At 34.0% G+C, this 25470-nt stretch overlaps 1 protein-coding gene across 3 annotated transcripts in view; it reads right to left on the reverse strand.

Moving 5' to 3' along the window:
- Nucleotides 1–5525: 5525 nt before the first annotated feature.
- LOC143248936 (laminin-like protein lam-2) overlaps nt 5526–25470 on the reverse strand; it is a 90785-nt gene continuing 70840 nt past the window's right edge. The window contains exons 17-21 of one of the 3 annotated variants that reach the window (XM_076497950.1): nt 20388–20502; nt 16128–16330; nt 11800–11958; nt 10324–10423; nt 5526–8436 (exon numbers count right to left, since the gene is read on the reverse strand). In XM_076497950.1, the coding sequence (XP_076354065.1) occupies nt 8303–8436; nt 10324–10423; nt 11800–11958; nt 16128–16330; nt 20388–20502 (711 nt within the window). In that variant the 3' untranslated portion in view covers nt 5526–8302. Of the gene's footprint in view, nt 8437–10323; nt 10424–11799; nt 11959–16127; nt 16331–19998; nt 20112–20387; nt 20503–25470 lie in introns of those variants that run through there. The other 2 variants (XM_076497948.1, XR_013027292.1) reach the window with 2 other exon arrangements.

Consider the following 25470-nt stretch of genomic DNA (forward strand, 5'->3'; position numbering starts at 1 on the left):
TGATATGGGAAAAATGCCACAAAGAGCACATTATTGTGTTAGAAGTGATAATTTATTGTAGTTAAATTAAATGATTCTAGAAATGCAAAACCTTGTACGCTATTAGCAAAAAAAAAAGAAGAAGAAAATGTTTTAATTTTATTCGTTATAATTTCATCATTATATTCTGTACCTAGAAAAAGACTGATTGTGAAAACCTTCAAATTGTTTGTTTCTGCCATCTAACGGTGATAACGAAAAATATATAATAAGATATTTTACTAGAAGACAGTTCCGTATTCAGAACGAGAATATTAACATTTATAACCTACTTACTATAATACTGAAACATTTATGAACTAAACGGAATAGATTGTAATCAGAATTATATTAAATAAAAGGTAAAATTCTAATGACCCATGATGTTATTTTTGTATCTGTTGAATGGTATGATCATAATGAGCACTTTTTATGTATCTTTTCTAAGCACTAACGAAACTCTTATTTTGTTTTTGTTCAAGAGAATATTCAAAGAACAAAAAATATTAGATTCGCTTGTGCGTCTTTTTTTATAGTAAAGCCACATTGGGCTATCTGCTGAGCCCACACAGGGGAATCGAACCCCTGATGTTAGTGTTGTAAATCCGTGGGCATACCGCTGTACTAGCGGGGGGCGTATTAAGTTTGAGAGTGTCATGATATAATCTGTAGTGATAAACTCGGTGGTTCAAAAATCATTACAAAGTACCTCGAACATTTACATTCTTTCTCGTGTGAAGCTAATAATTTCATTGTTATCTCGCTAACCCTTAATAATTTACAGGAATGTGTGTGTGTAGTATTCACTGGTAAAACAGCAATCATCGGAGATATTGAAGATCTACTTGGGTGTAGTTTAGATTCCATGTGATAAAAACGGCACAGAAGTGTTTATAATATGTGTTCGTCTATCGATTGACAACTGAATTCCTTCATCCCGTTTACAGGGACATTGTTTACGTTCTGCAAATTTATATGAAAGTGTTTGAAACTATATTATTGTAAAGAAATAAACAACTACAAATAATATTTTAGTCGTTTGGTAGATTTCTATCTTAACTCCATCATAGCATGCATTAAGTCTGAAATTCCTTCTGATAAACAAGTGTATAAAATGAAAATAGCCAGATAGTTCAAGAGTTTGGTATTATATAGCTAAAATCTTGTGTGTCTATTGATCTTTAGTGTGTATGGTATGATTATCATACTTTTTTGAATAGGTAAAGTCAGTACTGAAAATTCTCAGTCGACGAAATTTCTGATAAGGCAGATGATCAACCATAGATTGATGTCACCAATGTCGGATTATGAAATAGACCCTATATCTTCATGCTCAATGTCCCTAAATGAGTAACTGAAATCAGAATGATGTCCTTATATATGCAGACCACCATCTCATCACATTGAGATTCCATTAACATTGTACTTGTATTCAACTTTCTTCTGATACAAGCTTAGTATATTTTGAATGAAAAAAAGAGCAAAGTCTTATAGTTGTTATTCATAGACCTCAAGCTATTATCATAACAATATACATTAAATGTGTCACTCATATGTCTGAGCATATATCGCCATAGTTTTCACCTAGGCGTTATTCATACATCTGAAGCCACATCACCACAGACATTACTCGACGGTGTTATTTTGTTATTTTTATGTTTGATTCCATATCACCACAGTCCCCAATAAATGTATCATTATTAACTCATATTACAGCCTGGCATTACTGGGTGGTTAGGGCGTTAGACTCGTAATCCGAGGGTCGCGGGTTTGAATCCCGGTCGTACCAAAGATATTTGCCCTTTTAACCGGGGGCGTTATAATTTGTCGGTCAATTCCATTATTCGTTGGTAAAAGCGTAGCTCAAGAGTTGGCGGTGGATAGTGATAACTATCTGTCTTCCCTCTAGTTTTACACTGCTTTAATAAAGACGATTAGCGCAGATAGCTCTCGAGTAGCTTTGCGCGAAATTCAAAAACAAACAAACAAATCTCAAGCCATATCATCACAGTTTTTTCAGTCTTTTCAGGGCTATACCTCATTTCTAATGAAGCTGAAATTATAACGTAACTCTACGTATTCTCTTCATTTGGCTCAAACTAGTAATTGTTGTTCTACTTCATATGTTAACTTCTCATTCTCATCAATTCATTCTTACTGCTTAACAGCTGCAACACTTGTGTATGTTGTCCATGCGTATATTAAAACACAATGAATGGACCATCTATGCTCTGCCCATCACGGGCATCGAAAACGGTTTCTAACATTGTACATCTGTAGATATAACACTATGCCATTGGGAGGCCAGATGTAGAGAAAAGGCAAATGTAAAGTTAAGCAGATGAGTGACAAATCGTGAGATAGTTTGTTTGTTTGTTTGTTTTTGAATTTAGCACAAAACTGCACGAGAACTACCTGCGCTAACCGTCTCTAATTTAGCAGTGTTAAACTAGATGGAAGACAGCTAGTCATCACAATCTACCACCAAGTTTTGGGCTACTATTTTACCAACGAATAGTGGGATTGACTACAAAATTATAACGCCCCCTCGATGAAAGGGCGAGCGTATTTGGTAAGACGGGTATTCAAGCCCGCGACCCTCGAATTACGAGTCAAGTGTCCAGTGGGCCGGTTAAGATAAAACTATTACATTTTGATAAAGTTAAAATGTACGAGAAATGAAGATGGCAAACTATACTAATACGAAAAATAAGTTATAATCAAATTTAATTAAAATAAAACATATTGTTATTTAAAATGTACGGACAATAATACGTACAATTAACAATGGTTAAAAAGAGACAAAAACACAACTGAAACTTCAATAGTAAGCCTTTACTCATCCGCTAGGACAGCGGTAATTCTTCGAATTTACAACGCTAAAATCAAGGGTTTGATTTCCCTTAGTGGAGACAGCCGATAGCTTGATGTGGCTTTGCTATAAAAAAATACACACATTATTCATTCTAGTAAGAAACGTATCTGTTTGACCAATACTTCATTTATAGTTATCTTTCTTGCTACACGAAAAACTAAACAAAAATATTAAAACATTTCGAATATAAGACACAAGACCATGTTGTTCAGAAAACCAAAAGAAAGATATTAACGTGTAAATTAATAAACCTCGTAATTTAATTTGATCATATTCGATGTTGTCTTCGGAACCCAAAACTTCTGATTGAAACTGTCCATACTTTCACTGAATGTTGCCTTTCTGTATTGTCTGTAATCAAGTTTATTCAAAATATAAAGCTGTTAAAGTGCAGCTATACATTTATAGAACTGAACGTGAAAATATATCGTAATATATGAAACTTTGGTAAAGCATTTCACTAAAATAAATTTAATAGCTCTCTTTCTTCTAGAAATACAATACCTATAATTGATTTTACCAGTCTAAAACTGAAAAGTGTCTGTGTTTTAAGTCTCTTCTTTTAAAAGCCATATTCCAGAAAAAAAACTTCAATCTTACCAACTCTGTCATTGGTTAAGAGGTTGCACTGCCTGCCAATTATTATTCACGAAATAAATTTATGTATTACAATCATCCGCTTTGAGTTCTTGCTTATGGATCATTGTGCTCAATATACACTGACGAAAGAAAGTCCTAAAACAAGCTCAATGAACCATGATGTAAATGTTATCGTAAATGTAGTGAAAGCCAAAGAGAACTAAGAGAAAAGATAAGCCAATGGAAAGAACAGCTGGAAAGAGGAGCTTTGAAGTTATGTATAACAAAAACCGAATATATGAGGTATATTTTGTATCATGATGCATAGAACGGTGAGACACTAATATTTCCGATCACAAAAACTTAAATATTTAGAATCGATAATTCCTAAATGTTTCCATTGCTGAATTCCAAGACAGCAAGTGGATGAGTCACATGAAACTGAAAGGTACCTGTGAAATTGAAAGGAATTGTGTACAAAACAATAGTTCGATTAGTCATAACATAGCCCCCTGTTAAGAAAGTTGTGAGCTTACAACGGACTCACAAGGCTAAAGTCTGGGGTTCGATTTCTTGCAGTGGGCACAGCAAATAGCCTAGTGCGCTTTACTTTAAAACAAACAAGTCATAATATATGGGAAAGAATGTTGGCCGATGCGAAAAAAAATATGCAAAAACCACAAAGATGAGAATGTTGTGATAGATATGTGGAGTTACAAGAAAAGACCGATACCACAACACGTACATCCGGGAAAGTACAAATATGACGGCCATAACAGAAAAGATGCGAAGAAGTCGCCTCAGGTGAGGGTGGACACATCACGAGAAGACGAGAGGAGAACGTTGGTAACGCAGACAGATCAATATAAATCGAGGACAAATTACCAAAATGACTACTAGAAAGAAAAAAAGCATAACAACATTCAGAGAGAATATGAAAATTTGTAGTGTTAAAGACAAAAAAAAAAAAACTGAAACAGACATACCATAAGTCAAACCACCCATTTAAATGGGTTAAAATATATTACAGAGAATCTGAGTTGGTATGTATATTTACAACCAGATGATTCAGAAACTGGATGATTTGTTTCATAAATAATAAATCACGATTGATAATTTACATCGTTTAGATAAATGATCCGTTAATTCGTACATAGCTCCAGGAGAGAACGTAAAGGAAACCGGAAACAAAGTGAAAATACTGACCCAACCAAAGAGCATTAACTAGTGCCAAAGAAACGATTCATGAAAAGTTTTCTGAGAACGACGTACAGAATAATAAGCTGATAACTTTATTGACCTTGAAATCACTTTATGTTTACCAGTTGCATGTCTACCCTTAATAGTCTGTACACGGTCGATCGATAACAGTTGCTTTTATTACTGTTCATTTTACTGAACTATCCGGATCTCTCGATAATCCAGCAAATTTAATTTATTACAAATGTGTATAACGAAATTTCATTGTATATTTTGGTTTGGTTTGCTTTGAATTTCGCGCGAAGCTACACGAGGGTTATCTGCGCTAGCCATCCATAATTTAGCAGTGTAAGACTAGAAGAAAGGCAGCTAGTCATCACCATCCACCGCCAACTCTTAGGTTACTCTTTTACCAACGAATAGTGCGATTGATTGTAACATTATAACGTCCAACGCCTGAAAGGGCGAGCATGTTTAGTGTCACGAGGATTCGTTTAAAACTATATATCAATATCAAATACACTGTTATCTATATACTTAGTATGTGGATTGACTTTTTCTAGTGTCAACATTAAAGTAGCCACATTCATTAAATACCAACTTAAGTAATTCGCTTTAATTCTGAGATCCTCTTGAATAATATACGATAGTCCTAGAGAATTAATTTAAAAATAGATGTGTTAAAAATATAAACTTAGTAAATTAAATATTAATAGTAAATCAAGAATACTGATGCCAATATCCTAACATTATCAATTGATTTCGGTTTTTGTGTAGGTACATTCGAGTATTTCAAAAACTAACATGATACGAAGTTGAAGGGAAACCAAAAGATAAAATTTTAATTAACAAAGATTATTTACAATCTTCTCATGAAAGACGCTGCTTTACTGATTTAATAAAAATCATTGATTCTTTCATGATGAAACTTTTATTGAAGTATTTTATTCTACATTTAATTATATTTCAAATTAAGAAAGAAAATCTAACCTTGAGTTTTCTGATATGTTTATGCTTATGTTCATTGAACACAAAATGTGGTTTTAATAAACTACATTATACACAACATATACTTTTTGCTGAATTCACTTGATAAATTGCATAAATGTTGTCATTCCATCATTAAAACTAATCCGTTGACTAAGAACCATAGCATTTATTAGCCTTATAAGAAAATCGATACCTAATTGATAACTTTCAATATATGTAAAGAAATCAATGAACTAAATCAAATACAATATTTTTTCTTGATGATTGATAAAACAAACTGAAATAAAAATATATCTCAGAACGACTGGTATGGGTATTAACACTTTTATTGATAAGGAGAGAACAACGTTTTGACCTCCCTAGGTCAGGTTCAGGTCAATATTTTTTATTTATTTACTTAAATTTTTTTAGTTTTTATTGTTAAAACAGATGATTATCGAAGAGAAAATACAATCCTGTAGAGATAGGTAAAATATCCTTACACTTTGTTTCTTCTAAATTATCTACATTATTTTTCATTTTGCATTTACAATAATGTGGTCAAATTTTTGTAGTGAGATGTTACTGTCGTAGATGGAGTGCTAGTGAGTGAGATAATAATGTGTACTTGGAGTGTTAGTAAGATGTTATTTGCATACTTGGAGTATCCTTTGGTAGTCATATTAATTTCTGAAACACATTTCTATTAAAGAACTCCATTCTTTTTCACACTAAAAATACATAAGATAATTAATAGCAATTAATCCAAACATATATAAGATAGCTGCCATAGTTAAGCTATCTATACTATTTTAGGGAGAATAAGAATTGGCAATTTGTGCTAGGTGTATTTAACTTCATATACTGCTTGGAATAATAATATTCTGTTGAATTCAAGTCTTTAATTATAATGTGTAGACAAGTACGACAAATTAAATTTTTATTATTAAAGATACTAGACATTTATGTTATTTATAATATGAAATAATTTTATTCGTGTTTACTTGCTTTATTTCGTTTACTATCTGGTGCACACTTTAATTTTACAAAATATTTGTTTGGCTTGTTTTGAATTTCGCGCAAAACAACACGAGGCGTATCTGCAGTAGCCGTTCCTAATTTAGGAGTGAAAGACTACAGGGAAGGTGGTTAGACATTACCATCCACCGCCAACTTTTGGTCTACTCTTTTACCAACGAATAGTTGGACTGACCATCATATTATAACGCCCACACGGTTGAAAGGGCGAGCATGTTTAGTGGGACCCTCACACTGGGAGTCAAGCACCTTGACCACATGGTCATGCCAAACCTCTTTTAAGGCGAAGGCTAAATATTGAAGTGACTGAATTTTGCTATAATATATCAAATTAAGAAATATGTGATCATTTCATTGTTTGAGGTTAAACACAAAGCTACACAGTGGGCTATATGTAATCTGCCCACTACGGATATCGATACCCGGTTTCTAGCGTTGTTTTTCCACAAATATACCTTTGTGCCATTGGGGGTCCATCTTTATCATTTGACCCCTTTTTATCATAAAGTCAAACTAGTACTAATTGTATTACTAAAGTCTACAATATAAACCTGATTTTTATTCAATTTGTAGTTAGAAGGATGGATATTCAGAATTATAACACATTCAAGTGAAAATTCAGCCAACAAGGGTCTATTTCGGATTTACAAATTCAATGATTAACTGAAATGTAAGCGCGTAATATTAGTACTATTTATTATTACTGAAAAAAAAGTGTAACGTAAATTAATGTATCTGTTAGGGAGATCACCATGTATTCTATTTTATTTTACGCTTATTGTATAATTAAAAGTTGACGCTTTCTATGTGTATATGCGAGGTGAATCAGTTCCCTGCTGAGTCATTAGTGAGTTTACGTTCTTACAACACTAAAATTTAGGGTTCGATTCCGCGCGATTGACAGTGCAGATAGTTTATTGTATGGCTTTGTGCTGAAAGAATAACATCAACACTGAGTAGATATCAAATAATTGCCATACCCTCCCTCCCATTCACGGTGGCTTAACCATACGCATAAGCGCTTTTTACAATAAAAAACCGTTTTTGATGGTCGTCATTGGAACAGAACTAATAAAGATTTGTGTATTTTTCTGCTTAAAAACAAACAGAGACAATAAATAACGAATGCTTTATTTCTACGTGCCATAGTTTCCAACTGACTAATTTTTGCTGCGGTGGCACATTGCAGACAAATCATTGTATAGACCCGCACTTATAAACAAACAAACACTGTATAGCTAATAAAAAGAACACAACAAAAGATAAAAACAAATATCCAATCATCGTCGTACGTTATATATTTATCATTCAGTAAATAACAACATGAATATACTTACGTCTTTTTAATATTTCATTTCCTTATAAGTTATTTATTTTAATTAATTGTGTTAAAACGTGAATCTTCACTGTGCCACATTTTAAGTAACATAAAAAAAGGCAAGCAAACGAAAAAAAATGGTCTTTTTGTATATAACATTACAACACTCGGTTACTATCCTTGTGGTTCCAGTTCTGCCGGTTTTTTGTAACATCTTTCGTTTAGATTGTTCACTGCCGTGATGATGTTTTTATTATTTTCGACTTTCTTTTTCAAATTGTTTATTTCATTCTCAAAGTCTTGAATCAGTTTCTGTTGTTCCTTTTTATAATACGCAGTTCGTCGATTTTCTTGGTAAGAATATTATCTTCATCTTCTGCCTTCTTAATTTCTTCTCCAATCTCATCTAAGTCGTGCTGATTGAGTGAATCTAAGTTGTCTGTCGGAATATTTAAAATATTAATATGAACGTTTAATGTACTAATATTACCTTTATGTTTATAATAATACAAACTTCATTTGTGCTATAGAAGATAGCCTTTACTGCAATTAGCTTAGTATTCAGTAAGGATTATTGGCCACTAAACAAATAAAAACGTAAATTAAAAAGTCAGTCAAAATGAGCGTTTTATATATCTTTACTAAAACAGCAAGAACACAAGAGCTTTGTAGAGGATTATACCACTATAGGTAAACATATCGATTAAAACTTTATATGTCGTACAGAAATGATGAAATGTTAGGAAGCATAAGAATAAAGTAAAAGGCCAAACCAGCAGTAATTCAGTTGGCGTGAAAAGCGTTAACAACACCTGATAACGTAATTACATTATCGTGAATAGTGTTAACAATATCTGATCATCTGATTACATAATCGTGAATAGTGTTAACAATAACTGATAACGTAATTACATTATCGTGAATAGTGTTAACAATATCTGATAACGTAATTACATTATCGTGAATAGTGTTAACAATATCTAATAACGTAATTGCATTATCGTGAATAGTGTTAACGATATCTGGGCCCGGCATGGCCAGGTGGGTTAAGGCGTTCGACTCGTAATCTGAGGGTCGCGAGTTCGAATCCCTGTCGCACCAAACATGCTCGCCCGTTCAGCTGTGGGTGCATTATAATGTGACGGTCAATCCCACTATTCGTTGGTAAAAGAGTAGATCAAGAGTTGGTAGTGGGTGATGATGACTAGCTGCCTTCCCTCTAAATTAGGAGCGACTAGCGCGATATCTTAACTTAGAGTTTAAGTATGAAAAGACTTAACTTTAGATCTGTATGTCGTGCACTGAAATTTGGACTTAATATACCACTAAAGATATATTCTCATTACTAAGTAGATACATTTATATGTACATATACATTACGAAAACTTCTCCGTGGGAACGTACAATGCACATCGAATATACAACTTGATTTATAAATCACTGTAAACTAACCTATATGAAATAACACTTTACTGATCATTCCAATGGTGAAAAAAACAGATAAGTCTATAAATTTTAGCATAATCAGCGATGCCATGTTAAAAAAAATAAGAAAATTCAACATTTCTTCCATAACAATAGTACCAATTAATTCATTGTAGCAGATATACACAAAAACATGTATGTAGCATCGCGGAATTGAGCTGAATCCCCTTTTTTCATAATTTTGAGCTCTTATGCTCTAAAGTGCTCCCCTTTTAACAATAAAATATTTTATTTTCTGCCTCTTCTAGCTACAGGTCAATAATTTACAATATTATATTTAAGTTTAATGTATCATCTGGCTTCATCAATATAAATGATGGATCATTAAATTACATAGGGTCCATCCAGGCGATCGCACCACCCCCTTTCCAAAATACTACATCTGCTACTGTGTAGCATGTTTAGCGTGAATTAGGTATTATTAATCAGACCACGGCCATCGTAAAACTGTACTCTCGAACTACATATTTGTATAACAAATGAGATATATGCTGCCAATAAATGTTTTTTTTTTTTAATTCTTGAAGCAATTTTGGTCCTTTTTTATATTAACAGTACTTTCACATTTTAACTCACTTATCTTTAATTTTTCCCGGTCTTTTATTCATTTTAATTAACTTGTATTTGACTGAGAGACGTATTTTCGAACCATATCATCTGGTATTTTCTTATTTATCCCTAAATACACAGTAATAAATAGCCACCCCAGTGGCACAGCGGTAAGCTTAGGGACTTATAATGCTAGAAACCTGGTTTCGATACCCGTGATGGGCACGACAAAGGTATCCCTTTGCGTAACTTTGTGTTTAACTACAAACAAACAAAAATATTGTGATAAAACCTATTTTGTTCATTAGGTTCTGCAAAACATTCCTGGCATTCTCGGCTTTCGACGATGCATGTTTCATTGAGTTTTGAAGGTCGTCTGTCAAAATCAGAATCTATTCAAAATAAAACGTATTCTTAACAATAAAATATCCCACATCCAAAAATACATCTACAGAAAGAAAAATTAAGCGAACTGATTCATGATATTTTAATCGAATGGAAATATAATAATCATTTGTGATTAGTGACCACTGACAGCAAATAAAATATATACCAATATAATCATATAACATTATTTATACATGATAATAACCAACGTGTATAACTGAGCATTATTTGCCTGATTTCTGTGTTTCATTTTCTTTAATAGCTAATCGTGTAGCACTATATTAATTATGCCACTAACTTTGTCCGATTACCACCTCCACGAACAAATTGACAACAAACCGATACAACGAGCTAATAATACATCTTAATAACATACTTACCTCTATATCAAATACATCTCGAGTCTCGCAGTTATGAACTAAATAAACACGAGCATGTCACCTGTTTAAGCTAAAAAGTATTCATCTCTAAAATGTAAGCATAGCCAATATTCATGAAAATATATTAAATTCACTATTGAAAAATTTTCTGTAACGAAAATAACATGTAATAGATGCAACTTTCTCAATTTCTTTCTTTCTAATGAATATCAAAAAATGTGGTTAATGGTGCCAATCATTTTCTGGTCGATGGGCCGAGTTTTATAAAATTTGAAAATGGATAGAAAAAAAAAAGCAAATTCTTCTGTCGGAAATATTTGTGTTTACGCTTGAATAGAGGTTATACGTTTACTCTAAAAATGTGAATCAACATCTGTTCAAAAAAAGATAATTCATCGTACTGAATGTGTGAATTGCGATAGCCTATATGTAGGAGATACAGGAAACTAGTTCACTATCGTCAAGAATCGATGAATATTCGCTCAACATTTAAAAAATAATCAAACTGTAAGAATTATGACTATAAAATAACTAAAATAAACGAAAACCACGATTTTAATGAAACATAAGCCTTTAAGTAATAAAATGAAAGGTTTTACTATATTTATTTTTTAGTTCATTGTGTCATCAATTGGATTGTATATAAACTGTATTGGGTGCTTGTCAGTAACAGCTTAAGATGTCACATGAGTTAAGGCTAAACGTTATGGTTTGTTATAATTCAGCTTAAATCATCCTTAAACTGTTTGATATCCTTTGAAATTAACTTAACTTCATCGAAGAAATTTACTTTGAAATAATTTTGTTCTGTCATTACTCCAAGCTTCTCTATTTGTGTAAGATATTCTGGCGTTTGCAAGAAACTCTTCTCTAGAGTATTCTGACAAGTATAAAGAAGTAACGTTTTCTTCAACGTATGTCATTAATGCATGTTATCATAAATTTTAAATTATATACACTTTGTTTAAGTTATAACATACGTAAACTAAAATTTTGTTAACCTTTTCTGCTAGCTCACTCTCGCTTTCAGTCTTCTCCTCAAAGATTTTCATGTGATCAAATGCTTTCTGAACTCCTTCAAATATCTTGTGGCTCTCCTCTAATTCCTTTCTGGAGTCCTGTTTCATTCCTTCTGCCTCCATTCTTAAATCATCCACCTCCTACACAGAGAAACAGAAAACGTGATATTAAAGCAGTAATTAAACTTCAAAGTTGTGTCCAACTATGTTAATTTAATGAGTGAGTATATCACACATTGTTTAAAGTTGCATGTTTTATCGAGAAGTATATAACACTTAGAACTACATAGATTTAGTGTGTTATATGAGAATTATTTTAGAATTACACTCAGATGTTCTATCTGACAAAACTGCATATTGATAATAGCCCTACAAAACTATTTCAATTACAAAAGTTTCTTTTGTAAGACTGTCATGTCCAAAACAAACTACCGCTCTCTGAGACTTTCTATATGCCATCTAGTATACAAGAATAACGATTTATCAGTCATTTTTTACAGTCTAATCGCTCAAAAATCTAGAGATTCCACATAAAGCGATTAGACCAGTAAGTCTTTTTTTTTTTTTTAGAATATCGTGAATACATGTTTTTTTCTAAAGTTGCATGAAGTATGCGAAAATTTAGAAGTTATGTTACAGAAACAGCTTGTGTACACGTGACTTGTGTCCCTCTGTTAGTTGGAGATCTTTCTTAATTATACTGTGTGTTGATGAATGGGGTACATGGGTGGCACTAGCCACTGACTTCTTTGTTTGTGAGCTTTCACCTTTAACAAGACTCCACATTTTACTTCCCATTTTACTCCAGATATCCCAAATTGATCCATATTTTGTTACTTTCTAAAGAAATTAAGTATAACCAATATTCCCGTCTTGGAGACTTTAATTATCTGATTTGGCAATATTTTTACGATTTGAATATATGAATATTATTACTTTGAAAGGGTCTGTTTCATACCCTTTTGATAAACATCATTGTTGGTGGACTTAAAATCCTTAAATAATGCCATAATGTTAAAATAGTTAAACAACATTAAACCATGTTAAAATATAGTTTTTCTGCATGTCATTCCACCACTACTTCATATCAGCTGTGGTTGTTACGCAACTTGCTGATTTGCACATTAACCATATAGTTTTAACTTAGCATACTCAACACTCCACTCTCTATATATATTTGAAAAAAACAAAAAACGTAAACGCAAAATCAGAAATGTTGAAATGCAGTTTAAGTTTTAAAATAGACAAATTTATATTTTGAATCCATTTATTTTAATTTAGCGCTTTGACTTCTAAGATTTTTTAAAACATTATACTTCTTACTCCTATCGGTTTGGTAGACATTTAATTTTAATCTTTTGTTAAACTTACTCATATATTAATATTAAACTGTGAAACCTTTGTCTCTGTATTCGATTATGACCATATTTTTCACCAAACTGTTCTTTCTTATTAATTATTTCACTATGTTAATAATATAAAAGTTGGTTTTGACTTAGGGTTTTTATAGCATAAATCTTCTGAGGCTATTTATGCCACCTTCCTATTTGAGGTTTCCGTAATAATAACAAAATAGGAAAGGAAATTGTATGGAATAATATAAACATTAATTTTTGTTTGTTTGTTTTACGAATTTTACAATAACTCTCCCTAATTTAGTAGTGTAAGACTAAAGAGAAGACAACTAGTCGTCACCACCCTCCACAAGCTCTTGGGCTTGCTTCTTTTTACCAACGAACAGTGGTATTGACGCCCCTACGGCTAATTTTAAAAACATGGTCAATCTGAAGAAGTTTCCATTGTCAATGAAATTGTTCCATTCAAAGGAACACGAAGTGTTGATATATGGCTAAATGTTGTAACCAGTTAACATTATAAAGACAGTATGAAATTAGAATGCAGGCAGCTGTAATATCAGTGCCACAATGCTGCTATATTGGTGGTTCATTCTCATGCAAGGGGAAAACTATAGCCAAAACAACACCTGGTCAGTAGTATTACCTCCAGACAAACAAGACAGTCAATCACTGGTTGTAGAATTATCCAGAAAATATGAAAATTGGCATGAAACCTTGCCCTGGTAACAAGTTTGAAACCCATATATGGAATATGCAAATGTTTAATTCATGATGACAAGAAACCACTTGAAGGAAAAAATATTATAAAGACGACTGGTACGAGTATTCAAAACTTTAATTAAAATAAAGTACAGAACAACGTTTCGACCTCCTTAGGTTGTCTTCAGATTAACAAAGACAATTTTTCGTCAGATTACAGACATCATGCTTATATCATCCAGTGACACAGCGGCATGTCTATAGGCTTATAACACTAAAAATTGAGTTTAGATACAAATGATGGACACAGCGCATACAACCCATCTTGTAGTTTTGTGTTTAACGATAAACATACTCTTCAAAAAAAGAAACGCGAAAGGCAAAATATGAGACAAATTGTTAACAAGTTTATTCCGAGTAGTTTTGTATGACATGTGTGAAACTTTGCACATTCATTGCTGAACATCCAAAGTCTGCAAAGACGAAGTCCACGCTCACTAGGTGAAGTTTAACGTCACTCAACGTCAATAACGAGTATGCCCCCGTGAGCATCAATAACTGCTTGACATCTCCTGCCCATGGAAGCGATGAGATGACGAATCACATCCTGTGGAATGGCTGTCCACTCAGCCTGCAAAGCTGCTGCAAGCTGAGGTAGAGTCTGCGGTTGAGGTTGTCGCCGTCGTAGACGTCGGTCCAACTCGTCCCAAAGATGTTCGATGGGGTTTAAATCTGGTGATCTGGAGGGCCAGGGAATAACGTTGATGTTGTGGTGTTTCAAGAAGACAGTGGTGAGTCGGGCTGTGTGAGGACGGGCGTTGTCATGTTGGAAAACGTCATTGACGTTCACCATGATGGGTTGCACATGGGGCCTAAGAATCTCGTCGACGTATCGTTGAGCCGTAAGATTCCCTCGAATGTGCAAAAGGTCTGTTTTGGCATTGTAGGCGATGGCAGCCCACATCATGACGCTGCCACCACCAAATCTGTCAACATCCTGCACACAGTTTGCTGCAAAACATTGACCTCGGCGACGGTAAACATGGGTCCTTCCATCCTGCCTACGAAGCATAAAACGTGATTCATCGCTGAACCAAACATGCCTCCATCGTCGATGAAGCCATACCCGATGTGCCCGAGTCCACTGCAGCCGTGCTTGACGATGTTGCTGGGTGAGGATGACGCCTCTGACTGGACGTCGAGATCGGATTCCTGCATCTCGTAGACGGTTGCGTACGGTCTGATCGGAAATCCTACGCAGCCCTGGTATGGTTGAGGCAGTAGACGTCGCAGTGGTGGTCCTATCCCGAAGGTGACGTAACCGGATGTTGCGATCTTGTGTGGGCGTGGTCACACGAGGTCTGCCAGATCGTGGACGGTTAGAAGTTGATCCATGTTGTTGGTGACGATTCCATAGCCTTGTGATGGTGCTTGGGTGGACACTCACAGCTCTGGCCACATCTGATCGCAATTCGCCTGCTTCCAAGCGACCAATGGCGTTGTTGCGTTGTGCTTCAGTCAGTCTTGGCGTAACTGTATTGCATGTCGGTGGCTTAACACTGAGCTATGGAAACCGAGAACCCGTCACTTTTATAGGGATTTTGCACATGTTGTACTTGCAGAACATGCAGATCTCTCAAAAAAATTTATTGGACACGCATGTGTTTTGGCGAAAAATCCGATGTTTTCCTCCGTTTTCAAAGTGCATAACATTTATTGTCATTTTGGTCTGACAATTAGTGCCTTAACACGTGTAACATCACATACTCTGAGCTTGTAACGTTATTACATATATTTCTCTTTAAAATAACAAAAATATCCCTTTTGCGTTTCTTGTTTTGAAGAGTATATATTTAATTTTATAACGTTTTTTTCAAATAAACTGTTATATAGCTTTCACATAGCAATAACAAACAACTACTTTTTTCAAAGAAATAACGACTTTTTTTCAAATATATCACCATCAATAAAACTTTCACAAGATGAAAAAAATTATACTTTTACATTTATATAAACAATTTACACTTTTTAAGCCTCAACTATAATAGGGTATATATTACGAATTTCTTTTCATTTCATACTTTAAATAGGCTTAAAACAATTTCAAACGGTACACCTTAGTGTTCACTTTGTTTCATTATCTTTGAAAAACTATCTCTAGATGGTAGATTTAACTTTCCTTAAAATATATATATCTAATAAATATTCATTGAAAAAACAGACCCAACAGAAGCTTGTTTATTTATTTCATACCTGGGATATTTGGAGAGAAATTATCGCACTTTCACTGGCTTTCTTCTTCGAGTCGATAGTATCTGTTTCTGCCTGGTGCACAGCGTTTCTTGCATGTGTAGTTTTTTCGTTAGCTTTGTTGAGTAATTCGTGTATCAATGGGACAAATGTTTCTAGAGCGTTTACAGCTTTGTTTCTGCTTTCTTGGACAATACGGTCAAATTCTAAAAACATTATTAGCTGAAGTTTCATCCAAATTCCATTTCAACAGTAACATTCAACTACATTATTGCTTACAAAGTGTGTATTACAATTATCAAATAGAAAACTAAAAGAATAAGGTTAGTCAAAAGCTAATTTGTTTAATTAATACAATCTTAAACTTTAAAATTCAATGAAAATAATTAGTACTAGCATTAGCTCAGTAAAACACAGGGAAAACTTGTTTTACAAACGTCATGAACTTGTCACCATTCTTTAATAATTTCCCTCTATCTTTGAAAAAAAAAAATGATCACAATCATGCTGTTGCTATGGGATCATGACTCGCCTTTAGTTCTATTAATTTATTTTTTCTTATTATTAGCAAACTGGTTTTAAAAAATGTCTTTTTGTGTGTATATATGTTAATTATACGTTGGTACTGTTAAATGAAAAACGTACAATCAATACTTTTATGGATTACAAATATAATCAGTAATGAAGTATTAAACTTACTGTGGAAATATGTATAAGTAGTTCTTAGCTTTCTTTATTTTTAGATATTCATTATTCTAGAAGCTCTCTACTATTTTCACGCCACAACTTAACTTTCATTGGTTTACATTTTCAATCCATTAATGTATTTCTGTGCAGTTTGTTGTAACGTACTTATCATGTTTTAACAGTTGTTACGGATATTCATCAAAGTATTGAACAGTCAAATCTTTTCTTCAAAGAAATAACATTCAGGATCTCATTTGTTTACAGTATCATCAGATATTATTTAAGTAAACTTTACGTCTCTAATGTAAAAAGGCCCCGCATATCCAAGTGGTTAACGCACTCGACTCGTAATCAGAGGGTCGCGGCTTCGAATCTCCATCGCACCAAACATACTCTCCCTTTCAACCGTGGGGACGTTATAATGTAAGGTTAATTCCACTATTCTTTGGTAAAAGAGTAGCTCAAGAGTGGACGGTGGGTGGTGAGGACTAGCCGCCTTCCCTCTAGCCTTACACTACTAAATTAGGGACGACTAGAGCAGATAGCCCTCGCGTAGCGTTGCGCGAAATTCAAAAACAAAACAAACAATCGTTTCAAACTCTAATGAAAAAGTAAACATTTTTCTTGTTCCTCCTTCATACTTGTGTTTTTGTTCTTCATTTTAAATCAAAATTTAAGCATATTCTATAATTTGTTTTCTAATTTAAATCAAACTTTATGCAGTACTTTTAATATGAGGACTTTACATGTTGAATAACAGATTTATCGCGTGAATGTAAATTTGAATATTTTTCATTCTTTATAAACTATTTTCAGAAAATAATGGTTTATTTTTAGAAATACCAGGATGATTTAACACAGAAAAAACACTGATTTCTAATGGTACCGTTACTCTTCCTCATTCTTTGGGTCCTCTAATCTGCACTATCCTGACGTATTGTATACAGTTTAACAACCGCCAAGCATACTTTATTAAGGAGATTAATGACTATAAAAATACCAGAAATACGGATAGAATATCAAATACACATTTTAGTAGAATTTGTCTGTAATATACACCGCTGGCCAAAATCTTAAGACCAATGAACATAAAGAAAAAAATATGCATTTTGCGTAGTTAGACTCAACCACTAATTTGAGTAGAGCTTCGAAAGATGAAAATAAGAAAAGGAAAAATAAAAATAAAAAACTGTTTTAGCATTTAATAGAGAAAATGTGAACTCTATGAAATTAGCTTAAATACTAGCTGGTCAAAAGTTTAAAACCATACTGAAACGAAGCATTAATAAGTAAACACGTAACGAAATTTAGTCATTTGTGTTCAAGCATTAGCGCTGTCAACATCTTCCACTGACATATCCTGTGTTACATTGGGTAAAAACATGGCAAAGGCTAAAAAGTTGACAGAGTTTAAACGTGGCAGAATTATCGAGCTGCAAAAGCAAGGTCTCTCTCAACGTGCCATTGCTGGTGAGATTGGGCGTAGTAAAACTGCTGTTGCAAATTTCTTAAAATACTCCGAGGCACACGGAACAAAAATTTCAAGTGGTCGGCCCAAGAAAATTTCGGCGTTGAGCAGGAGGATTCGACGGGTTGTCCAGCAAGACACCAACCGATCGTCGAACCAGATTAAGGCCCTTACGGACACAGAACACAGCTCGAAAACAATAAAACGGCATCTACGAGAGAAAGGCTTTAAAAACTGTAAACGTCTTCAAAGGCCACGCCTCCTTCCACACCTCGAAACAGCTCGGTTAAACTTTGCTGAGAAGCACCAAACATTGAACGTAGAAAAGTGGACGAAGGTTTTGTTCTCAGTGATGTCCAGAAAACCCACTTTAGGAAAATATATATGTAAAAACGGCTCGATTGGGTTGAGAAATTTTTTTACGTGGAGGAGCGAACAACGTTTCGACCTTCTTCGGTCATCATCAGGTGAAGAAGGTCAAAACGTTATTCGCTCCTCTACGTAAAAACATTTCTCAACCCAAACGAGCCGTTTTTACATATATATATATAAGGTTTTGTTCTCTGATAAGAAGAAAATTTAAACTGGATGGTCCAGATGGCTTTCAACGTTACTGACACGATAAGGATATCCCACCGGAGACATATTCTACACGACACAGTGGAAGAGGTTCCATCATGATCTAGGGTGCTTTCTCCTTCCATGGAACAATGGAACTTCAGGTTATACAGGGGCGTCAAACAGCAGCTGTTTACATTGGTATGTTGGACAGAGCATCCTCATTGACTGAAGGCCCTCGCTTGTGTGCAAATGACTGGATCTTTCAGCAGGACAACGATGCAATCCAGAATGCTCTCAGAACAAAGGACTTTTTCATGGCGAATAACGTGATTCTTTTGGAGCATCCAGCGTGTTCGCCCGAACTGAACCCCATTGAAAATGTTTGGGGGTGGATGGCAAGGGAACTCTATAGAAATGAAAGTCGATTCCAAATAGTGCATGATTTTTGTGAAGCCATCTTCATCACTTGGAATAACATTCTAGCCAGCCTTCTGCAAACGCTTATATCGACTATACCAAAGCGAATGTTTGAAATTATTCGCAGTAACGGCCGTGCAACTCACTACTGAGATCTCTTGTTGGGCGTTTCCTACGCTGTTTAGGACTTCTTTTTGGTATAGTCTTAAACTTTTGACCAGCTAGTATTTAGGCTAATTTCATAGTGTTTACATTTTCCCTATTAAATGCTAAAAAAGTTTTTTAATTTTTATTCTCCCTTTTCTTATTTTCACATTTCGAAGCTCTACTCAAATATGTGGTTCAGTCTAACAACGAAAAATGCATATTTTTTCTTTATGTTCATTGGCCTTAAGATTTTGGCCATCAGTGTATATATAAATACTGAACACATTCTGTAATGTATGATGTATATATATATATGAATACTGAACACATTCAGTAAAGTATGATATATATATAAATACTGAACACATTTAGTAATGTCTGATATATATATATAACTACTGAACACATTCAGTAATGTATGATATATATATACATCATTTATATATATATATATATATATATATATATATAAATACTGAACGCATTCAGTAATGTCTGATATATACATATATAAATACTGAACACATTCAGTAATGTATGATATATATATATATATATATATATACTGAATATATAGTAAATAAATATATATACATTTAACAAGTCCATCCCCTGCTGGGACAAGGGTAAGTCTTCGTATTTATAACGCTAAAATCAAGGGTTCGATCCCCCTCGGTGAACACAGCAGATAGCCTGATGTGGTTTTGCTATAAGAAAAAACACACACGAACATATTTAACAGATCCAGGATGTATTGTTATCAAACTCATCTATGAATGGACTGGCATCAGTTTAAACATGGTTTTAAAAAAATACATGAAGAGTATTCGTTTTAAGATTAAACGATAAGTCAATTAATGCCTCACTAGCTAAGAATAAAATATATGTTCACAAGTACCACGGCTATAGAAAACTTTAAATTCATAGTAGAATATAAAAAATTTAAAAACACTCTTTATATCAAATTGAATTTGATGAAATACCTTTGAGAGTTTTAAGTTTTTCTGTTGCATTAGATAAAACGTTTTCTTCAAACCGGACAGCGTCTTTAGCTTTGTTTAAAGCTGTCTTTGCGTCGCTTAATAGCTCATCCATTCCCTGTAAAACAGAAAGATCAAAATATAAGATGCGTGAAGAAAGAAGGTCACAATTTCGCACTACAAAACCAGTAGGCTATGTGAAAACGTGGTGCAGTGTTAGAGAAATTGCAAGGTTTTAATTAATTATTGCATGATTTAAATAGTCCAGTACCGGACAGATTGAAAAGTTATTGCTCGTAGATGAAGTTTAACTTATCTATTTCAGTTTAAATAGGATATCAGATATATAGAGCATGAAAAAAAATCATTAACTTCATTAACAAATATCTTGCGATAATTATTAGAACTATACGGTAAAATAGAATAAATATACATATATTAAAGTTTTTTTTTTCTTCTAGACCATTGTTTATGGTATCTTTTGTTAAACACTGGAGGGAGCTCACAGGCCAGCCAATAGGAACAAGCATAAAAATATCTGTATAATAAGGTTCAGTGTCTGTGTATATTTCTGTCTATATGTCACGTATTTCCTCCTAAATCGCTGGTCGTACAAATTTTTAAGCAGTTCCAAATGCATTGTCTTGACCTCGAAGGCTGCACAAAGGTGTGGGTGTTTTTCTTATAACAAAGCCACATTGGGCTATCTGGTGAGTTCACCGAAGGGAATCGAACCCCTCATTTTAGTGTTGTAAATCCGTAGACTTACCGCTGTACCAGCGGGGTACTCCACAAAGGTAAAGCTTTTCATCCAATCCCTCAGAGAACGTGGGTATTTCGCGAAAACACTTCTACAGAGATTCCCCAGAATCGGAACCCAAATTTGGAATTTATATAAATAGAAACATATAGGTAAGTAGGCCTAGTAAATAACATTTGTAATTTGGTCAAAGAAACTAATTTGCACTATAGCGACATGACATTTAACTGAAATAGTGCAAAATAGTAGTTGATACAATAAATGTGTATTATAATGGCTTGTAAATGGGGGTCATAAACCCATGGTTTTGCAAATACTTTATAATTAGGCTTACTATAATTTACAAGCTTCAAACCGGAACAGTTTTTAATTTTTATTATCGGTACTGGCACTGGTATAATAAAGAAGTGCTTTTATAACCTAACTCCACTTAAGGTTTAATGCTGCTACAAAAAAAAAAGGAATACTGGTAGTTTATATATCTAACATTTATTTAAATTCAGCAAGGCAAGGAACTTCAAAATTTCATTAATTTTTCACTGAGCATTTTTTGTGACCATTCATATTTTTCATTTGAATGAATTTTCTTTAAAAAACATTTATTAGTTTTTATTTTTTCAAAGAACTCACTGCAACTCAAGTCAGTATTGAGTTTACAATGCAACAGTTCTTTTACTGTTGATTCATTCATTATACCTCTTTCTTGAGACCAAATGCTATTCACCACCGAAAATACTCTTTCAACAGGGGCAGAAGTGCCTGGTAAACAAAAATGTACTCCATAGCTTGCCTGAGACTAGGTACAAAAATACTTTAATCTTTGAAGTGGTTGAAAAGTTCTACCCAGTTTTCTTCACAACCTATTTCTTTTGCTTTCGACTTGTCACATTTTGATGACCAGAATGATTTAGCAAGAACAACTTAAATAAACAGATCATCAATATTGATTGCAGCATTTCTAAGCATTTCATTAATTTTTCAGCAGCTGCTTCTATGTCAGGCGACAAGAAAATACTGTCTTTTATCCAAACAAAGTATTCCCCACCACCAAAACTGTTTTCCCACAGCTTAAAATAAGACAGGCAGCAATCATAAAAACTGGTAAATTCCTTCCTAATCAAGTCTGCCTGGCTTCCTCCCTCTTCCTCTAGCATACTGAGAATTTTTTTTTTTCACCAAGGGGAATAAAGTTATTATCTCGTCTTTCTTTCAGGTTGGTTTTCAACTGATTAAGTTCTGTAACAATATCATTTACAGTTGCTTTTGTTTATTCCATGGCTAAAATCACTTTGTTGAACAAGCCTAATTGTCCATTAACAAACCATAGACACATTTCTCCACATTTACTCTCAAAAATTACTTTTATCAAAAATGGGCACTGTTCTTGTGAACAAAAGTATGACTTCAGTCCTTCATAAATCGCGTATTTCGATTTTGGAGAACCTTCTTGTACTCAATTTCTACAAACTCACAGAATTCTTTTAGGTGTGTAACATGTACAGTGTAAGTATAGAAATACTTGTAAATTTTGATCACCAAGCTTTCCGCTTCAATAGGAAGGACATCCGCTGCAGTTTGGAGACAGCTATGTACAATATGAGCACTACAACCAACACCCACAATATTTCTGCCAAGTTCCTTCTTTAATCGACTTATACGTTGTTTTTCCCTTTCTCTTTACACCTTCAAAATTTGTATTACAGTTGTCACAATAAAAAACATTTTTTTTGATAACTCATGTTTTTCTTTAAAGTGGACACCAAGGAATTCGTCAAAATTTCTGATGTCACTCTTGGAACTGACTGAAAGTCTAACAGTTTTTCTTTCGCTCCTTCCTCTGGCAAAAAATGTTGCACCATGACAGATATAATTTTGGCATCTTTTCAGTTTGAAGCATCTGCTGTAAGTGAAATGAATAGACCTCCATTAAGCCTCTCTTCAATTCCTCTGTTGCTAAAGGAACAATTATATTCAAAATAATAGCCTCATTCTTCGTTATGGCAGAACTGAACTTTGGTTCAACTAACTTTTCTATCAGTTTGGAAGATCAATCAGCTGTTTTAAAGCTTATGTTATGAACAGCACTGTGATAAGCAAAGGTTGCTTCTTTGGCAGCTATTAACAAGTCACTCTCTTCAGGTACAGGTTTTTGAAGAACGCATCAACTCTTGAACTTTGAGCAGCTACTGAAAGTCTAATTGCATGTTTAGCACTTTTTAAATGGTCTTTTATGTCTGAGCGGCCACCGTGTGAAACAGAGAACTCAGATGAACACTGCAAACATTTGACTCCGTCCTCCTTGCCACAAATGTTTTTCAAGAATATATATTCTTTTTTACAATTCACTGTTTAATGTGCACTTTCTTGCACCAGCTTTGGACATTATAACTAGAATTAATTTATAAAATAAAAGAACGAAAACAATTCAACATGTACCGCATGACTAATATAATAATAAATACTGTAATAAATAAAGCAGTCATAAACACTTACTCAAAGAAAGCTTTGCACATGCTGCTGCTCGCCGCTTGTGCAGCTATCATTACGTGCGTACCCCCAATAGCAACCCACTGATGAAATTTATACTTGTACAGGTACCGTATCAGCTGTCTGTGAATTTCGTCAGATGCAATACCTTTGAAAATTTGCATGCTACAGCACTTTGGCTCCCTCTACTCATTAACAAATAAAATGAAAACTTATATTTTGTCAACACCAAGTCAGGACTCTATGCAGATTTTAACATTTTTCATTTATCCTTTTGGAGTTTATGCCTTTTCATCAAAAACCGGGACGTTCCGAGACAATTCAGTGTCAACCGGGATAAATTAGTAAACCGAACGGGACACCGGGACGTATGATAAGCCTATTTATAATAGTCTGTAAATGTTGGTCATAGATCCATGAGTTAGCAAGTACTTTATAATGGTCTTTTAAATGTGGGCCATAGACCCATGGGTTGGCAAGTACTTAATATTTTTATGGAATCCAAATACCAAACCAACTACTGTAGTTGATAATTATCTAATTCCTATACTTAACATTCTTACCACAATGTTTCTTCAAACCTGTTACCATAATATCCATTATGTTTTACCACTTTAGGCATTAAAAATGTTAATTACGTCATGTTAAAATTATTTTAGAACCTCATTATGTCATTACAGGGGCCCGGCATGGCCAAACATACTCGTCCTTTCAGCCGTGGGGGCGTTATAATGTTTCGTTCAATCCCACTATTCGTTGGTAAAAGAGTAGCCCAAGAGGTGGCGGTGGGTGGTGATGACTAGCTGCCTTCCCTCTAGTCTTACACTGCTAAATTAGGGACGGCTAGCACAGATAGCCCTCGAGTAGCTTTGTGCGAAATTCAAAACAAACAAATAATGTCATTACAGACTTTGTCGCTACTACCAATCATGTTGTGACGAATGTACACCTTGACAGTAGCTCTGCATGTTAATTTTCATTGTAAAAAATTCAACCTAAAGATTATGAAGTCTAAAGTGAACCATTCTTTCCTGTGTTCTTTCCACAACCCATCTATCGTACGAAGACGGTGGTTTTCCAGTGTTCGTTTCAACAGTTCGATCACATGCATATCCATACGTTTGCTTCTAACGACTTGAATGATAGGTTTTCGCATAAAATAGTATGAATTCCCGTTTCAGCCTCTAGATGTTTTTTGTATGCAACAAATACGTCGTGTAAGCAGCTTGAGTTGTTTTTCCAGACAGATATCCTTCTGATTATGATGCGTAATGTTACATGGAGCACAATGATGGCTTCGTATACAAGTCACCTATTTAAAAACGTAGCACTTTGCACACTACGGCTAAGCTATGACTTGTTACAAGTCACTTTTTGGATAAACTTGGTGTCATAAGTTGATCCATAGTTTCAAAACAAAAAAATACAGTAAAGATACACTCAGTGATAGCTATATTATTGTCATTCTAATCACACAGTATACCAAAAATTAGGCACGCTAAAAGGTTTAATACATTTACCCTACACTATTTTCCCCAGTGATAACATCAACTAAGAAAGTACACATATTTAATCAAATGTCTTAAAGGACCTAACAAATTCCCCATTAGAACAGTTCCCCGAATAAACCATTATCATAACAGTAAATTATAGCTCTTATAAATTCAATACCACTGAAAAGAACAGTACCCAAAACCAACCTAATCGAGTAATCACTGGCACAGTTGCGTTCATTGATAATCTAAACATTTCTCCTGAATAAATTTGTGTGTTTGTTTTCTTATAACAAAATCACATTGGACTATCTGCTGAGCCCACCGAGAGGAAATCGAACCCCTA

The sequence above is a fragment of the Tachypleus tridentatus genome, chromosome 4 (genome assembly GCF_004210375.1).
Source record: "Tachypleus tridentatus isolate NWPU-2018 chromosome 4, ASM421037v1, whole genome shotgun sequence".
NCBI lineage: Eukaryota > Metazoa > Arthropoda > Merostomata > Xiphosura > Limulidae > Tachypleus > Tachypleus tridentatus.